This window comes from Microtus pennsylvanicus, chromosome 11, assembly GCF_037038515.1.
Source record: "Microtus pennsylvanicus isolate mMicPen1 chromosome 11, mMicPen1.hap1, whole genome shotgun sequence".
Classification (NCBI taxonomy): domain Eukaryota; kingdom Metazoa; phylum Chordata; class Mammalia; order Rodentia; family Cricetidae; genus Microtus; species Microtus pennsylvanicus.
Window position 1 is genome coordinate 45,219,751 of NC_134589.1, and position 20,431 is coordinate 45,240,181.

General features: G+C 44.7%; 2 protein-coding genes across 4 annotated transcripts in view; one reads left to right on the forward strand and one right to left on the reverse strand.

Annotated features, from left to right (window-relative positions):
• The window catches only part of Tlcd3a (TLC domain containing 3A), a 28,293-nt gene extending 24,843 nt beyond the window's left edge, over window positions 1–3,450 (reverse strand). Inside the window, exon 1 of the mRNA XM_075991611.1 lies at window positions 3,126–3,450. The gene's annotated coding sequence lies outside the window, so the exon portion shown is untranslated. The remainder of the gene's footprint in view (window positions 1–3,125) is intronic.
• A 32-nt stretch (window positions 3,451–3,482) lies between these two features.
• Vps53 (VPS53 subunit of GARP complex) overlaps window positions 3,483–20,431 on the forward strand; it is a 132,916-nt gene continuing 115,967 nt past the window's right edge. For 2 of the 3 annotated variants that reach the window (XR_012912333.1, XM_075991613.1), the window contains exons 1-4: window positions 3,483–3,704; window positions 9,401–9,481; window positions 15,409–15,458; window positions 17,661–17,727. Coding sequence is in view for 2 of the 3 variants with exons in the window: in XM_075991613.1 (XP_075847728.1) it covers window positions 3,618–3,704; window positions 9,401–9,481; window positions 15,409–15,458; window positions 17,661–17,727 (285 nt within the window). In the remaining variant the exon portion in view is untranslated. The remainder of the gene's footprint in view (window positions 3,705–9,400; window positions 9,482–15,408; window positions 15,459–17,660; window positions 17,728–20,431) is intronic. The other variant, XM_075991614.1, reaches the window with a different exon arrangement.

A 20,431-nucleotide genomic window follows, 5' to 3' on the forward strand; every position in this document is an offset into this window, starting at 1 on the left:
TCACTTCCGGAGAGAAAGCTTCCCCAGCGGCGTCCACACCCTTGATCTCTTAGTACATCTCTCAGTGTGCGCAGTCATTGTCTGGCTTTGGACCTATCACAATTACATCTTTATTTGTATGAATACTATCTCCTTCCATGCAGTTAACTTTGTGGTGGCAGGCACTTGGTGGATCTGGTTCTTCATTGAACTCAGCACCCAGCCTAGCTGCCTGTCGCCAGTAGGAAGGTGTTGAATAGTAATTGAACGAGTGGATGAATGACAGAAACACTTAGCCATAGGATCTAGGCTGTTTTGTTTGAATAGGCCCTCCATTCCCTCAACTGTTAAATTGGGATTAGGGTAATTACAAACTTCAGAATTGCTCTGTGGATTAAGAGTCAAGGTATGTAGTATGCTTGGTATGTGTATGACATATAATAAGCATTAGGAAACATTAGCTATTATCATCATTAAAAAGCAACTATCTAAGTAGCCGAAACTCTTAAACATTGTCAGTAGGAATGTGAACATAATACCCTTTCTTACAGCTGTAAACACAGGTAGATCAGACCACTTAGCAATCTTACCTCTAGGTATACACTTCGGTGAATTAAAAACTTACACAAAAATGTAGACAGGAATGTTTATAGCAGCTTTATTCACAACTCCTCAGAACTGAAAACAACCCAAATGTTTTCAAATCAGTGAGTAGATAAATCAGTGGAGTACTCACGGCAAGAAACAAATTGAGGACACAAGTAATAACCTGGAGGACTCACAAATCCATTATGTTAAGTGAGGGAAGAAAGACTCAAAAGGTAACATACTGTATGATTCCACTTATATGGAATTTATATGACATTCTGGAAAAGTCAAAACTCTAAAACTCAGGCCAATGGTTTCCAGGCACTAGAATGGATGTGAAGAAAAGTAGGGGGAAGATGGCAATGTCCTAACTGGGTTGTGGTGTGCTTACATGACTATGTGCATTTATCAAAGCTCATGGCATTGGAAACAGAGAAGAGCTAATTTTACTGTATGCAAATTATACCTAATTTGCAATAGAAAACTAAATCGATAGGTAAAGCTGTGCTTTCCTTCAGGAATGGCGCACATGGTTTCCTCTCTCTTTCTACTCGTACTCCCTTTCTTATCTTGTTGATCTTATTTTCTTAATTTTATGTGCATGGGTGTTTTGCCTGCATGTACATCTGTGCACCATGTGCATGCCTGTGTCCAAGGAAGCCAGAAAAGCCCTTGGAGCTGGAGTTTCAGACTATTGTGAGCGGCCACGTGAGTGCTGGGACTTGAATCCAGCTCCTCTGGGAAAGCAACCAGTGTTCTTAACTGCTGAGCCATCTCTCTAACCCCTGTATTTGTTTGTTTGTTTTGTTTTGAAGACAGGGTTTCTCTGTGTAGCCCTGGCTGTTCTGGAACTCACTCTGTAGACCAGGCCGGGCTCAACTCACAGACATCTGTCTGCCTTTGCCTCCTAAGTGTTGGGATTAAAGGCATGTGCCTACACTACCACCCCAGACCTAGCCCCTTTATTTTCTTAATTATGTATATGTCTGTCTGCCTTCTGTTTGTGAGAGCTCTTGGGAGGCCAGAGGATGCTTTATGCCCTGGAGCTGGAGTTGCATTTGGTTGTGAGTTGCTCAATGAAAGTACTGGGAACTAAACTCGGGTCCTGGATCCTCTGGAGGAACAGAAAGCACCTTTAACTGCTGAGCCATCTCTCCAGCCTTTGTTTTTGATTTTGTTGTTGTTGTTATTGTTTTTTTATTTTGTTTTTTTTTTTTTCGAGACAGGGTTTCTCTGTAAGTTTGGAACCTGTCCTGGAACTTGCTCTGTAGACCAGGCTGGCCTCGAACTCACAGAGATCTGCCTGCCTCTGCATCCCGAGTGCTGGGATTAAAGGTGTGTGCCAACCACCCACCCAGCTATTTTTGAATTTTGAGACACAGTTTCACCACATAGTCCAGCTGGCCTTAACTCCATCTTCCTACTTCAGTTTCAGAGTACTAGTATTTACAGGCATGTGCTACCACTGCCAGGCGGCACCTATATTTTCTGATAATAAAAGCCGGTACCTAAAATTTCTGATAATACTATATGTTCATTGTAGACATGTGGAGAAATGCAGAAAAAAATATTTCTTTGTCATTGACTTTTGGTTGAGACAGGGTCTCATGTAACCCAGGCTGGCCTCGAACTCACTCCTTGTCCTCAGCCTCCACCTTCATCCATCTGTGATTATAGGCTAGTGCCATCACACACAGCCAATTTTGCTCTCAGAAATATATATTCTACTTTCTGAAACGCACTGTGTGTACATTCCTATGGCATCAAATAATTTTCAAAACCATAGTTTTATGAGTCAACAATATGTGTGCGCCAGATGCACGGAGGTCAGAGGACAACATGTGAGAGTCTGTCCACATGTGGGTTCCAGGCAGAATTCGGCCATGGTGCTTGGGGACAAGTGCTCTACTGGCTGAGACATCTCACTGACCCCGACTCTCCTCCTGCAGTGTAAATTTTTAAGCATTTCTTTGTGGCTAAAAATTATATTGCTTACACAAATATTTTTTGGCAAACTAAAATTACAATCAAGTTCCATCCCCAATACTACAACTTTTTTTTAAATGAAAAAAGCCAGTTACATATATTCCTGAAGCAATCTCGAAAAATAATAGAAGTTCGAGGGTTTCACAATGTTGAACTGGCAAGGCAACCTTCCCTTGGCTGCAACTCCCTCATTGTTCCAGAGGCTGCTGGAAAAGTGGTTCCACAGGGTGATCTGGCTCCTCTCTTTGTGATGTACAAGGTTAGACATCCTAACATTTCCTGTACTACCAGCTTCAATTTGCATAATACTTCCAATATTTAATGCTCACCTCACCCCACCTAACGTGGCAGTAAGCAGGGCAGATGGGAGTACTTTGTTCAAGATCATAGGCTTATCAAGAGTGTAAATACGGATGTACATGCAGCCAGATATTATTCAGTCTCAAAAAACAATTCCCAGCGTTGGGTCGCTTTGTCCCCCAACCCCCACCCACAACTCTGTCCAGTGGATCCTTATCTAAGGAGCAGGTGCTCTCCCAACCTCAAATGTCCTTGGCAACGCTGCCACTTACCAGCTGGGGTCATTTCACTCCCGATGGCAGGGGGACACATACTGTCCCTTACCAAGGGTGCCCAGCGAGCGGGTGGCACGCCGGTTTCGTGGCCCGCGGGGCTTGCTGTCCATCCGTCGCGCCTCTGCTAGGGCTGCGGCTCTCTGGGGCGCTCCCACGATGCCGAGGCGCCGGTAGTGGGGGAGGGGACGCGCCCTGGGAGAGGTGGAAAAGGCCTCCACCGGTGGAAGGACCGGCAACGGGCGACCAGGAACCTGTGGTTAAGGGCTGTCTGGGAATAATCCTGGGACTTGACAGCCATGCCTCCAGAGGTCAGTCCTCCGCTATCCCAGAGTCCCCCGGTTCCCGGAAGTGCCTGGCTCTCCGGAAGTGCCCGGCTAGCTGAAGGAGTAGCGGCTTTCTCGAGCGCTGTACCTGGTGGGTTGCAGGTCTGGGGTCCTGGTGACAGCACAGGAGCAGGGTTGGAGCGGGCCGTCGGGGCTGAGCGGCGGGATGATGGAGGAGGAGGAACTGGAGTTTGTGGAGGAGCTGGAGGCCGTGCTGCAACTCACGCCTGAGGTGCAACTAGCCATCGAGCAGGTGAGCGCTCCACCCCCTCGGAGGGAGCTCTGGAGGACCGAGCGACTTGGGGTCCGGGCGGAATCCACCCTCCTAGGCTGGACAGGTGGCAGCCCAGCGCGCAGAGGGGGTCTGGATTTTGGTGGAGGTGGAAACGGGTTTCTCAGCTCATGGATCGAACGCGTCCTCTCTAGGCTCGGGTTGTCACGCTCTGCCGGGTTTGGGCCTTTGACAAGGATGAACCTAGGACAAACTGCGTGACTGGATAATTCAGGTTATGGGAGATTGTGAGACCTCATTCATTTTCCAGACTAGTGCTCCTTCTCTCTTTTCTCAAGCCCTTGCAGTGGTTTGGAATTGGCAGCAGGAGACTTTCATTCCAGAAGAAAATGGCAGAATGGGGTGGTGTGTGTGTGTGTGTGTGTGTGTGTGTGTGTGTGTGTGTGTGTGTGTGTGTGTGTGAAAAAGAGAGCGAGCAAGAGAGGCACACGCTGGAGTTATCTGGGAAGAGGAAGCCTCAGTTGAGGAATTACCTCCATCGGATTGGCCCATGGGCAGGTCAGTGGGCATTACCTTGATTGATGATGTAGAATGGCCCAGCCCACTGTGCGAGATGCCATCCCTGGGCAGCTGGGCCCAGGCTGTATAGAAAAGCAAGCTGAGCAAACCAGTAAGCAGAGTTCCTATGGTTTCTGCTGAGATGCACTGTAACTTGTAAGGCAAATAAACTGTTTTTGTTCCCCAAGTTGCTTTTGGTCATGGTGTATTATCACAGCAATGGGAAAGCAAGCGAAGACAGGCCTTTACCATAATTATAAGGTTGAGGGCTAGCGATGTGGTTCAGTGGGTAGAGGCGCATTGTCACCATGCCTGATAGCCTGAGTCTGTCCCCCAGGAACCCCAGAGTAGAGGGCGAGAACATGTGTCCGTCAGTCGCCCCTGTTATGCACCCCTCACCCCAACATACATAGGCCACACACACATAAATACAGTAAAAATGTCAAAAGGTTAAGAATATCTGCTATTTGGCTTACGTTGGAGAATATTTCTAAGAGTCCTTTCGTCCTGACAAGAAATTCTCTTGTTGACTAAATCTCCTTGTTCAGTATATTAAAATATATGGTAAAGATATTAGAAATAATTGTTTAGGCCCCATATAGGTTTTGTTCTTGATAAAGGGAGAAAGATCTTCCTTAAAGGAATTGTCGTGGGCTTATGATGGAAAAAGGCACATTAGGAGCTAGGGCTATGGCTCAGTGCAGAGCATATCTCTGAGCGCTTGTGTCATGTGCCACGGGATCTAGGTTCAATCCCAGTACTGGTGGAAAAGAAAGAAAGGGAAGAGTATGCCCCACTTAATGACTGTCGGGAAGTTTGCCCAATAACGTATTAGTTCTACACCACTATTAGTATATATGGACAATTAATGCTTTTTCTTTGTTTTTTTCCAAGGCAGGGTTTCTCTGTATAACCCTGCCTGTCCTGGAACTCGCTTGGTGGACCATTAATAAATAATAATAATAATAAACCTTTAGTCCAGTAGTCTGCCACTGTACTAAATGCTGTGGCACTTATATTGTCCCACTTAAAGATTCACTATGTGTGCTCTGGGTGATGCTGGTCTTACTCCTATAAACCACATCTTTATATCCCAAGGATGCTATCCCATTGGGTAAAATTGGGGTGCAGGGACCATGCTCCTGCAGCACCTGCTTCCTTCAACCAGGAAATGCCTGCATTCCAGTTGTGTTTTAGACTTCCTGGGCTCTGATGGCAGAAACAGTACAGTTGAAATGGATTAATAAAAATGCTGCAGGTCCCCAAGCGGTGGCAGCGGGCCATGTGGAGAGCAGCCAGTCCCAGGCAGGGACAGCTGCAGGCCCTGGAGCGGTGGCTGATACAGGGCAGGGAGACAGAATGGCTGCAGGCAAGAGACAGAGACATGGAGAGGCATGCCATGCGGAGTAAGGTTGGATATTTATTCAGTGGGTTATGGAAGTACGGAAGGGAAGAGGGAGAAGGGGAGAAGAGCAGAGAGAGGGACAGAAAGAGAAGAGAGACAGAAGCTGCCTCTTCAAGAGGGAGATGGAAAAGAGAGGGAACTCAGCTGGAAGCTGAAGATCAGCCTGTCTCAGCCGACAGGGGAGGGAGTGGGGGTGGCTTGTCTCTTAAAGAGACAGAACAGATCATTATATCAGTCAATTACTGTTTGAACTGGAAATATCAGAATATCATGTTGTTATTATCATTTATGATACATTTATTTTTTATTTCTTTTTTTTGATTTCCAAGACAGGAATTTTCTGTGTAGCCCTGGCTGTCCTGGAACTCACTCTATAGACCAGGCTGGCCTCGAACTCAGAATTCAGATAGCTGCCTACCTCTGCTTCCTGAATGTTTGTTAAAGGCATGTGCTACCACTGCTCGGCTACATTTTCTAGTCTCACGTTTTCAAGGTTTAGTCAGCAAACACTTGATGTCAAGATGAATTTAGATTTTTTTCCTTACTTTTAATTGTTCAAAATCCTAAAAATCCTGCAACTAGTTAAACAATAGCATTATAAAGAGCAACTTAAGGGTTGATATAACAGAATCACATTTTACCCGGAGGTCTGTTCCAGAGGCATTGCATAAAATGAGTACCACCACAGCCATGTTCCTCTTGAAATCCTCTAAACGACCCATGAAATACAGTGCCTACATAAAGGTTGTCTGATAAGTCTGGTGCTTTCTCTGCGACACTGGGGCCAGGCATTCTCTTTATAGGTGTCACCGGATGAAGGAGCTTAAGTCAAGGATAGTGTTGTGTGGAATCTTATTAATGCCTGGGATGACACCCAGGGCCAGGAAGAGAGGAATGAAGAAACTGGGAGCAGTTAGAGGAAGTGGATAATTCATTTACTTCCTCATACCCCTCACAATGGCGGGCACTGTTTGCAGCACTCCCTCTGCTGAGCGCATGTAATTAATTGTGTACTCACATTTATGCGTGGTGTATTCCCACCGTAGGCGTACAGTACGGAAGTGAAAATGCTAAGCTTTTAAGGAAAATACTAAGCTTCATCTCTCACTGACTTTGCCTCTTCATGGAAGTCATAAATTCCTTTCTTAGCAAGACTTTTTGATTCGTTCATTTTTATTCTTAAATCAAAACAATTACTTATTTACTATTTTGTGTATATATGTGAGCCCGAGTGAGTTTCTGTGCACCACAGACGGCATCAGATTCCCTGGGACAGGACTTACAGACAGTTGCCAGTAGCTACTGTGTGGTTCTAGGAACTGGACCCAAGTCTTCTGCAAGAGCAGCAAGTGTTCTTAACTTTGAGCCATCTCTCTGATTCTTTTTTGTTTGTTTGTATTTGTTTTGTTTTTTGAGACAGAGTTGCTCTGTGTACCCCTGGCTGCCCTACAACTCACTGTGTAGACCAGGTTGGCCTCAAACTCACAGGTGTGTGTCATCACCACCTGGCCATGATTCTTTCACCCTTTTCATAGGAAGCTGTTCCTCTCAAGATTGCTTTACAGAGTTTTATATGTCTTGAGCTGGTAGAATTTGGTTCCCAGAGGATCACCGACTTTTCTGTTGTTTTTATTGTTATTGTTGTTTGTTTTTTAATTATCACATTTGTGTGTGCGTGTGTGTGTGTGTGTGTGTGTGTGTGTGTGCATGCATCTGCACCACAGAGTGCTCGTGGAGGTCAGAGGATAACTTGCAGGAGTCAAGTCAGTTCTCTTCTGCAACACGTGGGACCTAGGAACGGAGTTCAGGTCCTCAAGCTTGGTGTAAGTGGTTTTACCTGCTGAGTAATCTTGCCAGTCTCTGACCCCACATACTGTGTTGGAAACAGTCTTCTGTAGCCTTCACTCACTGTCCAGCTGATTGACCTTGAGTTCCGGTCCTCCCAGCACTCTGGTACATGGGCACACACTCACCACCTCTCAATTGCAGGCTTACACCATGCCCCAGCCTTTTATAACCCACCTGTTACCCGTTTTTCAAGTTGTGACTTTTGAGGAAACTTAGTTATATTTCTTAGAAGATAGTTTTCTTTTGCTAACCAGAATGCCAGTTCTCCATCTTTTGATGTTATCTGAAGCATAAAGATTTCTCAGGGCAAGCTGAGCCTGTAGCTTAAGTGGTAGAGGATTGCCTAGCACAGATGAGGCACGGGGGCTTGGTCCCCAGCACCACGATATATACATATATATGCACATACTTATTGTTTTTGTGTGCAGAGGTCCCACATTTTTTCTTTCTTTTTTTTCTTTTTTTTTTCTTTTTTTGCAATATTGGGGATTGAACCTGGGGCCTCTGGATAGACAACATTTCACCAGAGTTATATCAAAAGAGAGTCCTTTCTTTCCTTCCTCCCTCCCTCCCTCCCTCCCTCCCTCCCTCCCTCCCTCCCTTCCTTTCTTCTTCCCTCCCTTCCTTTTTGAGCCAGAGTCTCCTATAACTCACTCAGGCTACTTCAGACTTGCTGTGTAACTGACGGTGACCTTGAATGCCCCTTGCTTGGGCTGCAGGCTTTGTGACATAACATGTGACTGCACAGGCATAAATAAGAAAATAGTGAACGGTGAAATTCACGTGACTGCGGCTGCCCAGGAGAGGGTTTCTGTGTCCTCTACTGTGGGAGGGCTGACATTGCAATCTTCAGTGTGTAATACCCAGCTCTGCAGGTGTTAAATGAAATCATCGTGTCCTCATCCCAGAACTGGTTTCTTCTGACATACAACGGTGTGTGTATATATCTTTTTTTTCTGTCGCAGTTTTGGAAGTCTGAAATCTTGAATCAAAAATATTAGCAGGAGCCAGGCATTCTAGCATACCCCTGTAATCCAAGTATTTGGGAGGCTAAGGCAGGAAGGAGGACCAGTTCAAAGCCAGCCTGGGCCTTATAATGAGTTGCAGGGTAGCCTGAACTACATAGTTCATCTCTCAAAGACCAAAACAACAAACAGCGTCAAAAAAACAGCATTTGCAGGCATGTACTCGCTCAGAAGACTCAGAAAGACTCTTGGTTGGCTCTTCTTGCTTCTGATGGTTGCCGGCACTGCTTGATGCTTCTTGGCTCCTGTCTTCTTGTGGCTTTCCTCTCGTGTTTCCTCAATACCTGTGTCCCATATTTTCTTAAATATCCATTGTATGTGAAGCATTATAAAATGAAAAAGTTGGAAATTTGGGGCAAGGCAATAGTGGTGCTCGCCTTTAATCCCAGCACTTGGGAGGCAGAAACAGGTGAATCTCTGTGAGTTCGAGGTCAGCCTGGTCTACAGAGCTAGTTCCAGGACAGACTCCAAAGCTACAGAGAAACTGTCTTGAAAAATCAAAAAAAAAAAAGGTGAAATTTTGTTTTTGCTTTGTCTTCAAGAACCTGCTGTTTAATACAAAGATTGAATTTTGAATCCCCGATTTTTATAATTTTATTCCCTTGTTTTAGTAGTATTCTCTGTGTGTACGTGATGTGGTGTGTGGGTGCTCATGTCATACATTTATGTGGAGGTCAGAGGACAACTTTGTGAGGTTGGATTCTGGGGATCCAACTCCGGTTGCTAGGCTTGCTTGACTAGTACCTTTGCTCCTGAGTCATCTTGCTGGTCCTGTTCCTTCTAATTGGAACAAAAACCAAAACAAAAAAAGCCCAAATAAACCTGTGCTTATCTGTGGTGTCCACCATGGTTTTAATCAATAACCTTCTGTTAATACGTAGGTATTTCCAAGCCAGGATCCTCTTGATCAAGCTGACTTCAATGCCGTTGAGTACATCAATACTCTGTTTCCAACAGAGCAAGTAAGTAAACAGCTTTAGGTTTTCCTTCTTCCTGATGGCTTTGTGTGTTGTGATTGGTGTGATAAACAAATGACATTAAGTTCAAATCACTTAAGTTCAAGTGTAACTAACTGGGTCAATTAGCCAAGTAGCATGGGGTTCTTTGTTTGCTGAGCATAGTTTGAGAAGTTTGGCACCTCTAGTTTGTGAGAGTCTCCCTCAGCCCTCACTGAAGTCTGTGTTATAAATTGGGGACTTATAGGAGGGAAAAGTGGGAGCAAGGCAGGCAGGATAAACTCCAACTTGCAAAGCAACATTTAAAATGTAAAGTTGTAGACATTTTGCTTATATTCTCTTGTGTGATTTGCCTAGATGGGGTTTTCTTACAGTAATCCAGAGTTAGAAGCCAGAAAATTTAGGGAAGACCAGGTAGACTTTGGCCCACCCGCCCACCTTCTCTCCCTCCCTTCTTCCTTCCTGCCATCCTTTTTCTCTCTTTCTTTCTAGACAGGGTCTAATATAGCCCAGCATGGTCTTCACTGTATAGCCAGAATGCTCCTATTGCCTCTGCCTCACTGGCACTGGGTGACAGATGACTTTGGGTTTTTCATTTCTTCACTAAGCAGATGTTTACTGGGCAACTTTCATGTGCTGTCAGTCACTGTTCTGGGCACGGGAACGCATCATTGCCACCGAGGTGTGTGTGATCCAAGCGGAAGGGACACTGGAGTACGGTGCAGAGACAAGAACTTTCTTAGGAAGATCAGAACCCAGGAGCTGTCAGCCAGTTCTCGAAGGGTCCGTTTATTCAGCCAGCCAGCCAGACTCCCGGTCATTTATGGAGTACACTAGGTACTGGAGACTGTTTAAGAAACTAGAGAGAAATGGGCAACATGCACATTAGTTCCGGTCTCATGGGGTGCAGTGTGGGAAGGAAGACAAGGAATAAATCAACAAGAAGTGATCCAGTATGGCTGACGATCTGCTGGGAGCAAATGTAGCTGCCAAACATGGTGGCCTGGACGGGGCCTTTTAAAAGAGCCTAAAGGGAGGCTCGCTCTGAGGCGGCTCCTCTTATACCGAGACCTAAGAGACAGAGGAGCAGGCCTGTGGCAGTCTAGTGAAACACTGCTCTAGCCAGAGGTAAAGGCAGGAAGACAGGGAAGCAGGTCATTCTACAGGAGGAGCCGGAGGACAAGTGAGGAGTGATGCAGAGACCATCAGAGATGCTGAGAGCCTCGTGAAGAGGCTGGATGGAGAGATCACAACATGACATGGAGCCGCCCAGTGTGTGCGTGAAGGGATTAAGTAGAGGTCTATGTAGGTAAAATGCATTCATTCATTTACTCAGTAAAAGTGCTTCCTCTGCCTAATTTGGTGGGGCTGGAGGAGAGTTTATCTGAAGATGCGGACACATTAAATAAACCAAATAAACTTTTTTTGACATTTTAACTCTGGTACACACCTGGAACCCTACTGTAGGAGGGTCATGAATTTAAGGCCAGCCTTGTCTAATGGCAAAATCATGTCTAAAAAAATAATTACAAAAAGAGAAGTTTTACTGATCTCAATATGCTCTGAGTCTTTGTTATCAAGAAAAAAGAGAAAAGGAAAAAAAAAAAAGAACAAACAAACCCTAGGTGACAAGTTCCCTGGATTCATGTCTTTTTTTTTATAAGTAAGACAATACTTTTCTTTTTTAATATTTATTTATTTATTATATATACAATATTCTGTCTGTGTGTATGCCTAAAGGCCAGAACAGGGCGCCAGACCTCATTACAGATGGTTGTGAGCCACCATGTGGTTGCTGGGAATTGAACTCAGGACCTTTGGAAGAGCAGGCAATGCTCTTAACCACTGAGCCATCTCTCCAGCCCCCGGATTCATATCTTAAAGCATCAGTTTTCCTAGAAAGAAGAGCAGGACGGAATACGCACAGCACGTACACCTTCCCGAGGAAACGGCCATTTCCTGGATTATCAGAATGAAGGAAATAGGTTTCAGTCATGGATACATTTAACAGTACAACCCCATTACCATAAAACCAGATGAATTGTCAGAGAAGATGTATATCTTCCAGTGATGTGTACAGTCGCTGCATTCCCTCGGGCCTTTCCTCCAGCTCCAGGGAAGACTCCCATGTCATTGAAGGCTGTGCTGAATTTGGGGCTTGTCAGCTCCCTCAGACACTGGTGGAAAGGAAGGTCAATCATTGCACCTAGGTAGCATGCTCTGGGGATGTAGCTCAGTGTGCACCAGGCACCAGCACCTAAAACAAGCCCAAGGATGGATCTGTCTGTCTGTCTATCCGATCTATTGATATCTAGATATCGATGTAGGTATGTATGAACAGTGAATAGAATAAGATCTCCACAACTTTAGACAAAGATCTGTCCTGTCAGAATCGACTTCCTGAATTTTATTAACCAACCTGGAGGAGGAGGATTGTGTGCCTCATACAGCTCAGGGGGTGAAGGAAAAGAATTTCTGTGAAGTGACCACACTAAAGGTTAGCACTCTTTCCTCTCCCTCATGCCTGTCCATTGGAAGACTGTGAGTTTATCAGCTAATGAAGTGTAGGATCTTTTTGAGTGAGTGACAGAGAAAGGGGGCGGGAGAATTAGGGATTGAATCTAGGACTTCATGCATGCTAGCCAAGTGCTCTACCACTGAGCTATGCCCTGACTCCTCTTTTCTGTTCTTTTGATGACCGTGGACTGCCAGGTCCTTGTTGTCTTCTAACCTGCCTGTCCAGTGTTTCTAGGGATGGCAGAAGGGCCATCAGATAAATATGCCCTTATGACCTAATCTTTTTCTTGCAATGGGCCTTGTCTCCAGGTCTTTGCTGTTTATTTTTGTATGCATGTGTGTGTGCAGGCCTATTTGCTCCAGTGTGCTCCTGGAAGTCAGAGGACAGCTTTTGGAGTTCATTCTCCCCATCCACTGGAGGAGCCGGGAATCACACTTGGCAGGCTTGCACAGCAAGTTCTTCTGCCTGCTGAGCCGTCTCACTCCCCTCTGATTTTAAAATGCAGGTGTACACCTGCATAATTATTTTGGGCGACTCTTAGAAAACAGTGTTGTGGTTTAACCGAGACCTTCCTGTCTCAGGACTATCAAATTCAAGAAATGGCACTGCGGTGCAGTCAGTATCACTGGTGTGAAGTGTCCTCCCAGCACGTGCTGAGTGAAAGGCACGGACCAGTCTACCCTTGGGTGGATGTGCTCTTTACTCAGACTGAGAAAGTGGAGAAGCTGCGGTCAGGCAGCACAGGGCAAGCGGAAGCCTGCATTCACTGCACGCTCTTACCGTCTAGATTTTTGGTCATGTATATGTTTTAACAATTTTAAATACCTTATAAATATTTTATATTTGTAATTAAAACAATTTTATAATGTATAATTATATCCACTATATACATAATTATACATGAGTATATAAACCATATTAATTTTGGTAGTGTCCCTGATTTAGAAAGGTGTGATGACAAATTCCTAACTGCCATCATTCAGATTTCTCAAATACTAATTAAAAACATTTTTATTTTATGTATATAAGTTTTATGCCTGCATGTAAGTACACCACATGTGTCAGAGCCCAGAAGACAGTATTGAGAGAGGGTGTGGGATCCCCTGGAACTAGAGCTACAGATGTGGGGAGCCACCAGTGTGGATGCTGGGAACCAAATCTGGGTCCTCTGCAAGAGCAGCCAGTGCTCTTAATCACAAGCCATCTCTCCAGCCCCTTAGTACTAACATAAATTGTTGGTGGTGGTGTTTTTGGTTTTTTTGAGATAGAATTTCTCTGTGTAACAACCTTGACTGTCCTAGAACAGGATTTGTAGATCAGGCTGGCCTTGAACTCACAGAGATATTCCTGCCTCTGCCTCTTGAGTGCTGGGATTAAAGGCATGCACTACCACAACCAGGTTTTAAAACATTTTTTAAAACTTGTGTGTGTGTGTGTGTGTCAGAGAGAGAGAGAGACAGACAGACAGACAGACAGACAGATAGACAAAGAGACAGAGAGAGGCAGAGAGACAGAGGAAGAGAAAAGATTATATACATGGACTGGTGAGAAGGCTCAGCAGGGAAAGACACCTGCCACTAAGTCTGAGGACCCACATAACAGAAGAGAACAGACTCACAAACTGTCCTTTGACCTTTACACTTAAGCCATGGTACTTGTGCGCATGTGCACATGCGCACACAAGTAAATTAAATTTAATAATGTTTATTTTTTATTTATGCATGTATGTGTGTCTCTGTATATTATGTGTGCTCGGTGCCTGCAGTGGTCAGAAGCGGTTGTCAGAGTCCCTTGAGCCGGATTTACAGGCTATTATGAGGTGCCTGACATGATGCTGGGAACTGAATTCAGGTCTTCTGGAAGAACAGCAAGTGCACCTAACTGATGAGCTATCTCTCTAGTTCCCCCCACCCCTACAAAATATTTTAAAGACTCTATACACATTTCCTGAATGTGATAGTCCTTAGACAAGAAGTTCTTGGTTAAGCTACAGCACTGTTTTCTAAGAATCACCCAAGATAATTATGCAGATGTACAGTAGCATTTTAAAACATAATAGAAAGAATATATACTGAAGTATACTATAGTATATATTTGATATAATATGGTATATTATATTAAAATATAAAAATATTTTAAAGAATATATGCACACCTAATCCCAGCACTCAAGAGACAGTCATTGTTGTTGTTTTAAGAGTGGGTTCCAGCAGAGTTAGCAGGCCAGGAACTGTTACACCCATTTTTTTTCCTTTTAGAAACTCAGGGAGATTGAAGAGCTGTCCTTTAGCGAGTTGGCAGTGGCGGAGGTGGGCCAGGCACAGGTCCTGGGCAACTCATTGGCTGTTCCTACAGTGATGGTGATTTAAATCACACCCAGTCACAAGCATCCCAGTTTGAGGGGATGAACCTAACAATAGGACTAAACTCACCCCATTGCCTTGGATTGCCCATTTAAAGCAGCTTTTCTTTTCTGAATTTCACCTTCTCTCTCTGACTGCTCTTGGATTTCTGAAAGTTGAGAGTAAACCTTGGCTTAAAAGGAGAGATGTGGATAGACTACTGTGGCGCCTCAGGTCTGTTCCTGGAAGGCTTCTGGCTTCCTCCTGTCAGCAGAGAGCCAGAAGCAATTTATAAGCATAGTTCCTCCTGAGAAAGTTTCTGTTGGAGAAGAAAGGGGAATTAGAAAATTGCTGTCCTTTCCATCTTCCACCAGGGGGCACCATTGCACCACATTTTCTCTCTAGGTCCATTTGTTTTACCTGTGACAGTCATTCTAACTGAATTAGAATGTAGGCAAAAACTCAGAGGCAAAAAGAAGAAACATTGAAATTATTCCTTCCCTTAAGCTACTAACTCAGATTTTCTAGATTCCATCCACTGGCATCTTACAGTTTTCCAGACATTTTCCTAACGCATATACATCCATAAAAATAACTTATTTTTTTAGTGAAGGGTAACGTCTTATAGAGAGGTATGTAATTTGTTTTTTGTTTGAGACAGGGTTTCTCTTGCCACGCTGTCTGTCCTGGAACTCATGTAGACTCTGAGCATGATGGTAATCTCAACAGTCAGGAGGTGGAGACAGGGGTCTCCAGAGCAAGCTAGAAGGGAAGACTAGATGAATTGCTGAGCTCTGGGTCCAGTGAGAGACCTTGCCTCAACATGTAAGGTGGAGAGTGAGTGACTGAGGAAGACTGCACATCTGTGTGCTCACAGTCTGTGCAAACATGCATATGTACATACACACATGTGCACATATACACAAAACCAAAGTCAATTTTTAAAATAGGATGATTTTTTTTTAAAGAATTAAATGTAGGATCAAGATTAAACTTTGAGGTATCATCATTTCCCTGTGAAAGAGAACCCCAGGAAGTGGACTAACAGCCAGCACTCTTTTTTCTTCATTGTAGTCTCTGGCAAACATAGATGATGTCGTGAACAAAATTAGACTGAAAATAAGGTAAGTAACACCATATGATTGTTAATTAAAAAAGCATGTTAATTTATTCGTATCTGAATCACATTTTTTTGATGAAAGCTCTAAAATCTCAAATTTAAAAATATTTGTTTCTTGTGGGTTTTCATGCAAACTCTATGGCAAGGAGCTCAGTTCTTTGGCCAGGGTTTAACTTCCCACACATAGTGAAGGAAACTGGAACAGACTGTTAAAAAAGTGGTCATCAGACAGGCTGTGGTGGTGCACACCTTTCACCCCAGCATTTGGGAGTAAACTCAAGGGGATCTCTGAGATCCAAGTCACCCTGTTTTATATAGTGAGTTCCCAGCCAGCCAGGACCGTACAGTGAGACCCTGTTCTAAAACAAAACGAAACAAATCAGTTCATCGGGGCTGGCGATGTAATTCAGTAGAGTGCTAACCCAGCATCCATGAAGCCCTGGATTTAGTCCTAAGCATGCCACAAACCCATAAACCAGGAGTGGGTGCACACACCTCTAGTCCTAGCATGTGGGAGCTAGAGGAGAGACAGTCAGAAGTTCAAGGTTTGAGACCTGCCTGGGATACATGAGTCCTTATCAAAAAAAAAAAAAAAGAAAGAAAGAAAGAAAGAAGGAGGAGGAGGAGGAGGAAGAGGAGGAGGAGAAAGAGTTAACTTTCAAAGGAGGCAAGAACTTTTCTACAATATTTAATAGTTTTATTCTTTACTAGGCCTACCTTTTGTAGTGCTATGACTCAGAATTGGAGATGGGGTTATACCTGTTAGTTACCCGGAACAGTGGTACTGGATTTGCCGGTTGACTTGAATGTGGTCCAGAATTAAAGACCCTGTCCATGTTATCATCAGGTTCCTCCTGCCCAGTGGCCTTGTTCTGGCTTATCCAGGTCTAGGTTTAGGAATTTGTATTATCTAAGTACGCTTCAAATATATTTTGGAGATTTTTTTTTTAATTGAGACAGGGTCTTTCTGTGAAGTCCCTGGCTGTACTGGAACTCACTCTGTAGACCAATTCAGAGCACTGCCTGCTTCTTCTGCCTGCTTCTGCCTCCCGAATGCTGGAATTAAGGTGTGTGCCACCACGCCCATCTTATTTTTGTTTGATTTTTGGTGAGAAAACTCATTTTGAAAATGGAAAACATTCATTTTGAGTCTGGAAGATAAGTTTGTTTCCCTAACATTCTTTAGATCTTTCAGTATAGGGCACTGGCCTATAAATGTATTGTCCTAGGGGTGCCTTAGGAAACACGAGGGTAAGCTAGAGAGAAGGCTCAGGGGTTAAGATCACTTGTTGCTCTTGCAGAGGACCTGGGTTTGGTTACCAGTATCCACATTGCTACTCACAACCATCTGTAATTCCAGTCCCAGGGATCTCACACCTTCTGACCTCTAAATGCACTAGGCATGCACATGGTACACATACATACATGCAGGCAAAACATTCACACACATAAAATAATAAAATAAGTAAATTTTTTTTTAAAAAGCCTTGTTTTGTTGGCTTCAGCTGTAATGACTCTAGAAGAGACCTTAAAGTTACCAGAGTCTATATAGAAAGTAGAAACATCCTGGCAATCCAGAGAGCCCTGTCAGCTAGCTATTTCCTGCATTCCTGTTACCATACCTTAAATAGATTCTTCAAGTGCAAAATGAAGCCGGCTGATAGAAATTCCTCTGGTGGAGGCGCCACGCAGAAGCCCTTGCTGAGCCCCTGGGAAAAGACATCCCGGAAGCCATAGATCTGCCTCTGACAGGCTGCACATCAGAGCACGAAGAGCAAGCACTGATTGCATGAATTACACCAGCTCTTTACTTCTTTAAGGTCACCAAAGCAGGGATTTTGCGGTTGCTAATTTGGATTTGCAGGCTTATTTCTCTAAAACATCTGTAACTTTGTCATTGTTGATTTACTCTGTGAAAACCATTTACAGTTTTATTGGTCCTTTCAGCCAGCTTCTGAATATGAACTCACTCACTAGTTTTTAAGCAAAGGTAATCCTAAATCTGCACTGGTGGTGACTTCTTGTATTGTGGTGGCCCCCTGGTCCGAGGCCTCATTCTTCTGTTGCCTGTGCTCATGTGGTTTCCTGCGTTAAATAGTTGCAATCAGCGAACGTTGATGAGTGAATTACTGATTTTCTGTTTCTTTTGGTTTACCCAGAGTTGAGTTTGTTTGAATGACTTGTATCCTACCTTTTTTCTTTCCAGGAGACTGGATGACAATATCCGGACTGTCGTAAGAGGTCAGACAAATGTGGGGCAGGATGGAAGGCAAGTAAGTGACACATTCCTTTGCATTAGTTACCATCCTTAATTTCATAGAGACTAAAACCCCACGTGACCAAAATGTGGCTCAGTTTGTTTGAACTTTATTAGTCTGTCCATATACAGCAGGAAGCCTCACCATGACAAGGGTCTCCAGACCAGCCATGATCTCTCACTCAGTGTCCTCCAGACCAGACCATGTATTAATACACAGCTCACTCAGGAACAGCAGCCTGCAGGCTATAATGGACAAACGGAAGGGTCCTAGTTTTTCACCCTCACAGACACGACATGCCCTATGTCCTGGGCCTACCTCTAGCCCCTGCTTTTGTCTGTCAGTTTGGTTGCTGCGAGGCAGCCATGGTTCCTCATGCCTGTCCCACCATCCAGCAGGGCTACGTTCATTTATTTCAGTGTGGTGTAGTTCCTTCCTCCTCACTACAGAGGACCGTTGCGAGGGGGTAAAGGGGGAAGAAGCCTGTGGAGAGGAGGTACTCTTCTCTCCCAAGGGCAGATGTTACCTGGAGTCTGTATGTCAGAGGTGGCTGTCATGGCAACAGTGCTGAGCACGCCTTTCCCCTCTGCGGTGTCAGCTGTGCGCTGTTGGGATGTCCACTCCTCTTGTTTGTCCTCCTCAGCTTTTTGCAGCACTGGGGATCAAATCCAGGGCCTTGTGCACCCTAGATCACTGAGCCACGGCCCAGCCCTTGGTGTTTTTGAGACAGTGTTAACTGCATCGCCGAGGCTGGCCTCAAACTCCCAGTTCTCCCACTTTGGCCTGCTGAGTTCTTGGGATTACAACTGCAGCCTGCCGTGACCAGCTCTGTGACGGTTTATAGTACAGTATAGTGTAGTACAACTTCTGTAAACAGCTCTTAGACTGCTCAGGGTTAGAGTGTAAGACAGAGTCCAATTCTAGGTACACATTTCCTCAGCGGCAACATCCCCGTTCCTGCAGCTAAGGGCTCAAAGGTGTCTTTTTTTTTTTTTAATATTTATTTATTATGTATACAATATTCTGTCTGTGTGTATGCCTGCAGGCCAGAAGAGGGCACCAGACCTCATTACAGATGGCTGTGAGCCACCATGTGGTTGCTGGGAGTTGAACTCAGGACCTTTGGAAGAGCAGGCAATGCTCTTAACCTCTGAGCCATCTCTCCAGCCCTCAAAGGTGTCTTGACTCTTACATTTTTTAGTTGGTTTTGTTGTTGTTGGTATTGTTGCTTTTTATTTATTTGAAGTTTTTTATATTTATTTTTATTTTATGTGCATGAATGTTTTGCCTCACGTATGTGCATCATGTATGTACCTGGTGCACATATGTCAGTCAGAAGAGGGTGTCACACCCCTTGAATAGAGCTACAGATGGTTGTAAGCCACCAGATGGGTGCTGGAAACTGGACTCAGTGAAAGGAAGAGTATCAGCTCCAGACCCCCACAACCAAATTCTCAGCACTAAGATTTATTTGTCCCAGAGGGACAGAGGGCAAGAAACAAGAGACAAAAACAGAAGATAGAGGACAAGGGAGAAGGGGAAGGGAACAAGAGAGACAGGGCAGGGATATTTGTCCCGAAAGACAAAGAACTGTCTGGATAGAGAGGAGACAGACTTAGCCCATAGGCAAATGGTGGTTTTTAAAGGTAAAATGGGAAGCCCCGTGTCAGGATGAAGTGTTTAATTTTGATTGGGCACATTAATTAAATGAGTTGAAGGGGGCTTTTAATTGCTGGACTTCAATACATTGATTGCTGGACCTTGGTAGTTAGCCTCAGAAGAAGGAAGTGGCTAAAGAAGGGACTGGCTCCAGGAATGTAACCTAACTGTCTAAAACAGGCAGAGGGGATGGGAGAGAAGGGCAAGACCTGTCAGAGCCGTGTTTGCCAGCTTCTTGGGTCCTCTTCAAGAGCATTAAGTGCTCCTAACCGCTGAGCCATCTTCAGCCCCCTTGTGTGGCAGAGCAGCTCACGGAACCTTGAGCTCACCAATTGACTAAACTGGCCAGCAAGCCCGCACAGATCCTTCTGTCTCTGCACCCCAGTGCGGGGATGGCAAGTGTGCATTGCTGCACCTGGCTTTTCCGTAGGTGCTGGGGACTGAGAACCAAATACCTTACCTGTTGAGCCATTGCCCCAGCCCCATTGTTAGTTTTATCCATTTCTGCTTTCCTACATTTTATGGCTGTCATTTTTTCCCTCTTGACATACCCTTCTGTTTTCTGCCAGCATGTAGCCCGTCTTCATCCTTTTTCTCATCACCGCTGTCTGTTGCTGTGTTAACTCCTTAAGACATCCTGTTTCCTGGACTCTCCCAGGATCTTAGTGTTCACTACTTTGTTCTCGTCTATCAGGTCCTATGTAAATAGGACCTTAGAAGTATAGAGAGGAGGAAGGTTCCCTCATTTTGCTGATTAGCTTCCATTTCTCATGTCTGGTCATGGCATTGGCCTCTCAGAACACGCTATCTTCTGACATGCCAGTGAAGTCGGGCATATTCCCTTACTTGCTGCTTGAGGCTGCCGTCGACGTTTCCAACTCTGTCTCTTCCTTTGTTCTAAGCAAGGAAAACTTCCTGCTCCACCACATGCCGCCTGCTTTCTGACCCATGCCTGTGCAGTTCTCTGGTCCTGTGTTCATTATCACCACTGTGGCGAAACACCCAACAGGGAGCAATTTAAGGGAGGAAGGGATTATTCTGACTCTACTCGGAGGGGATC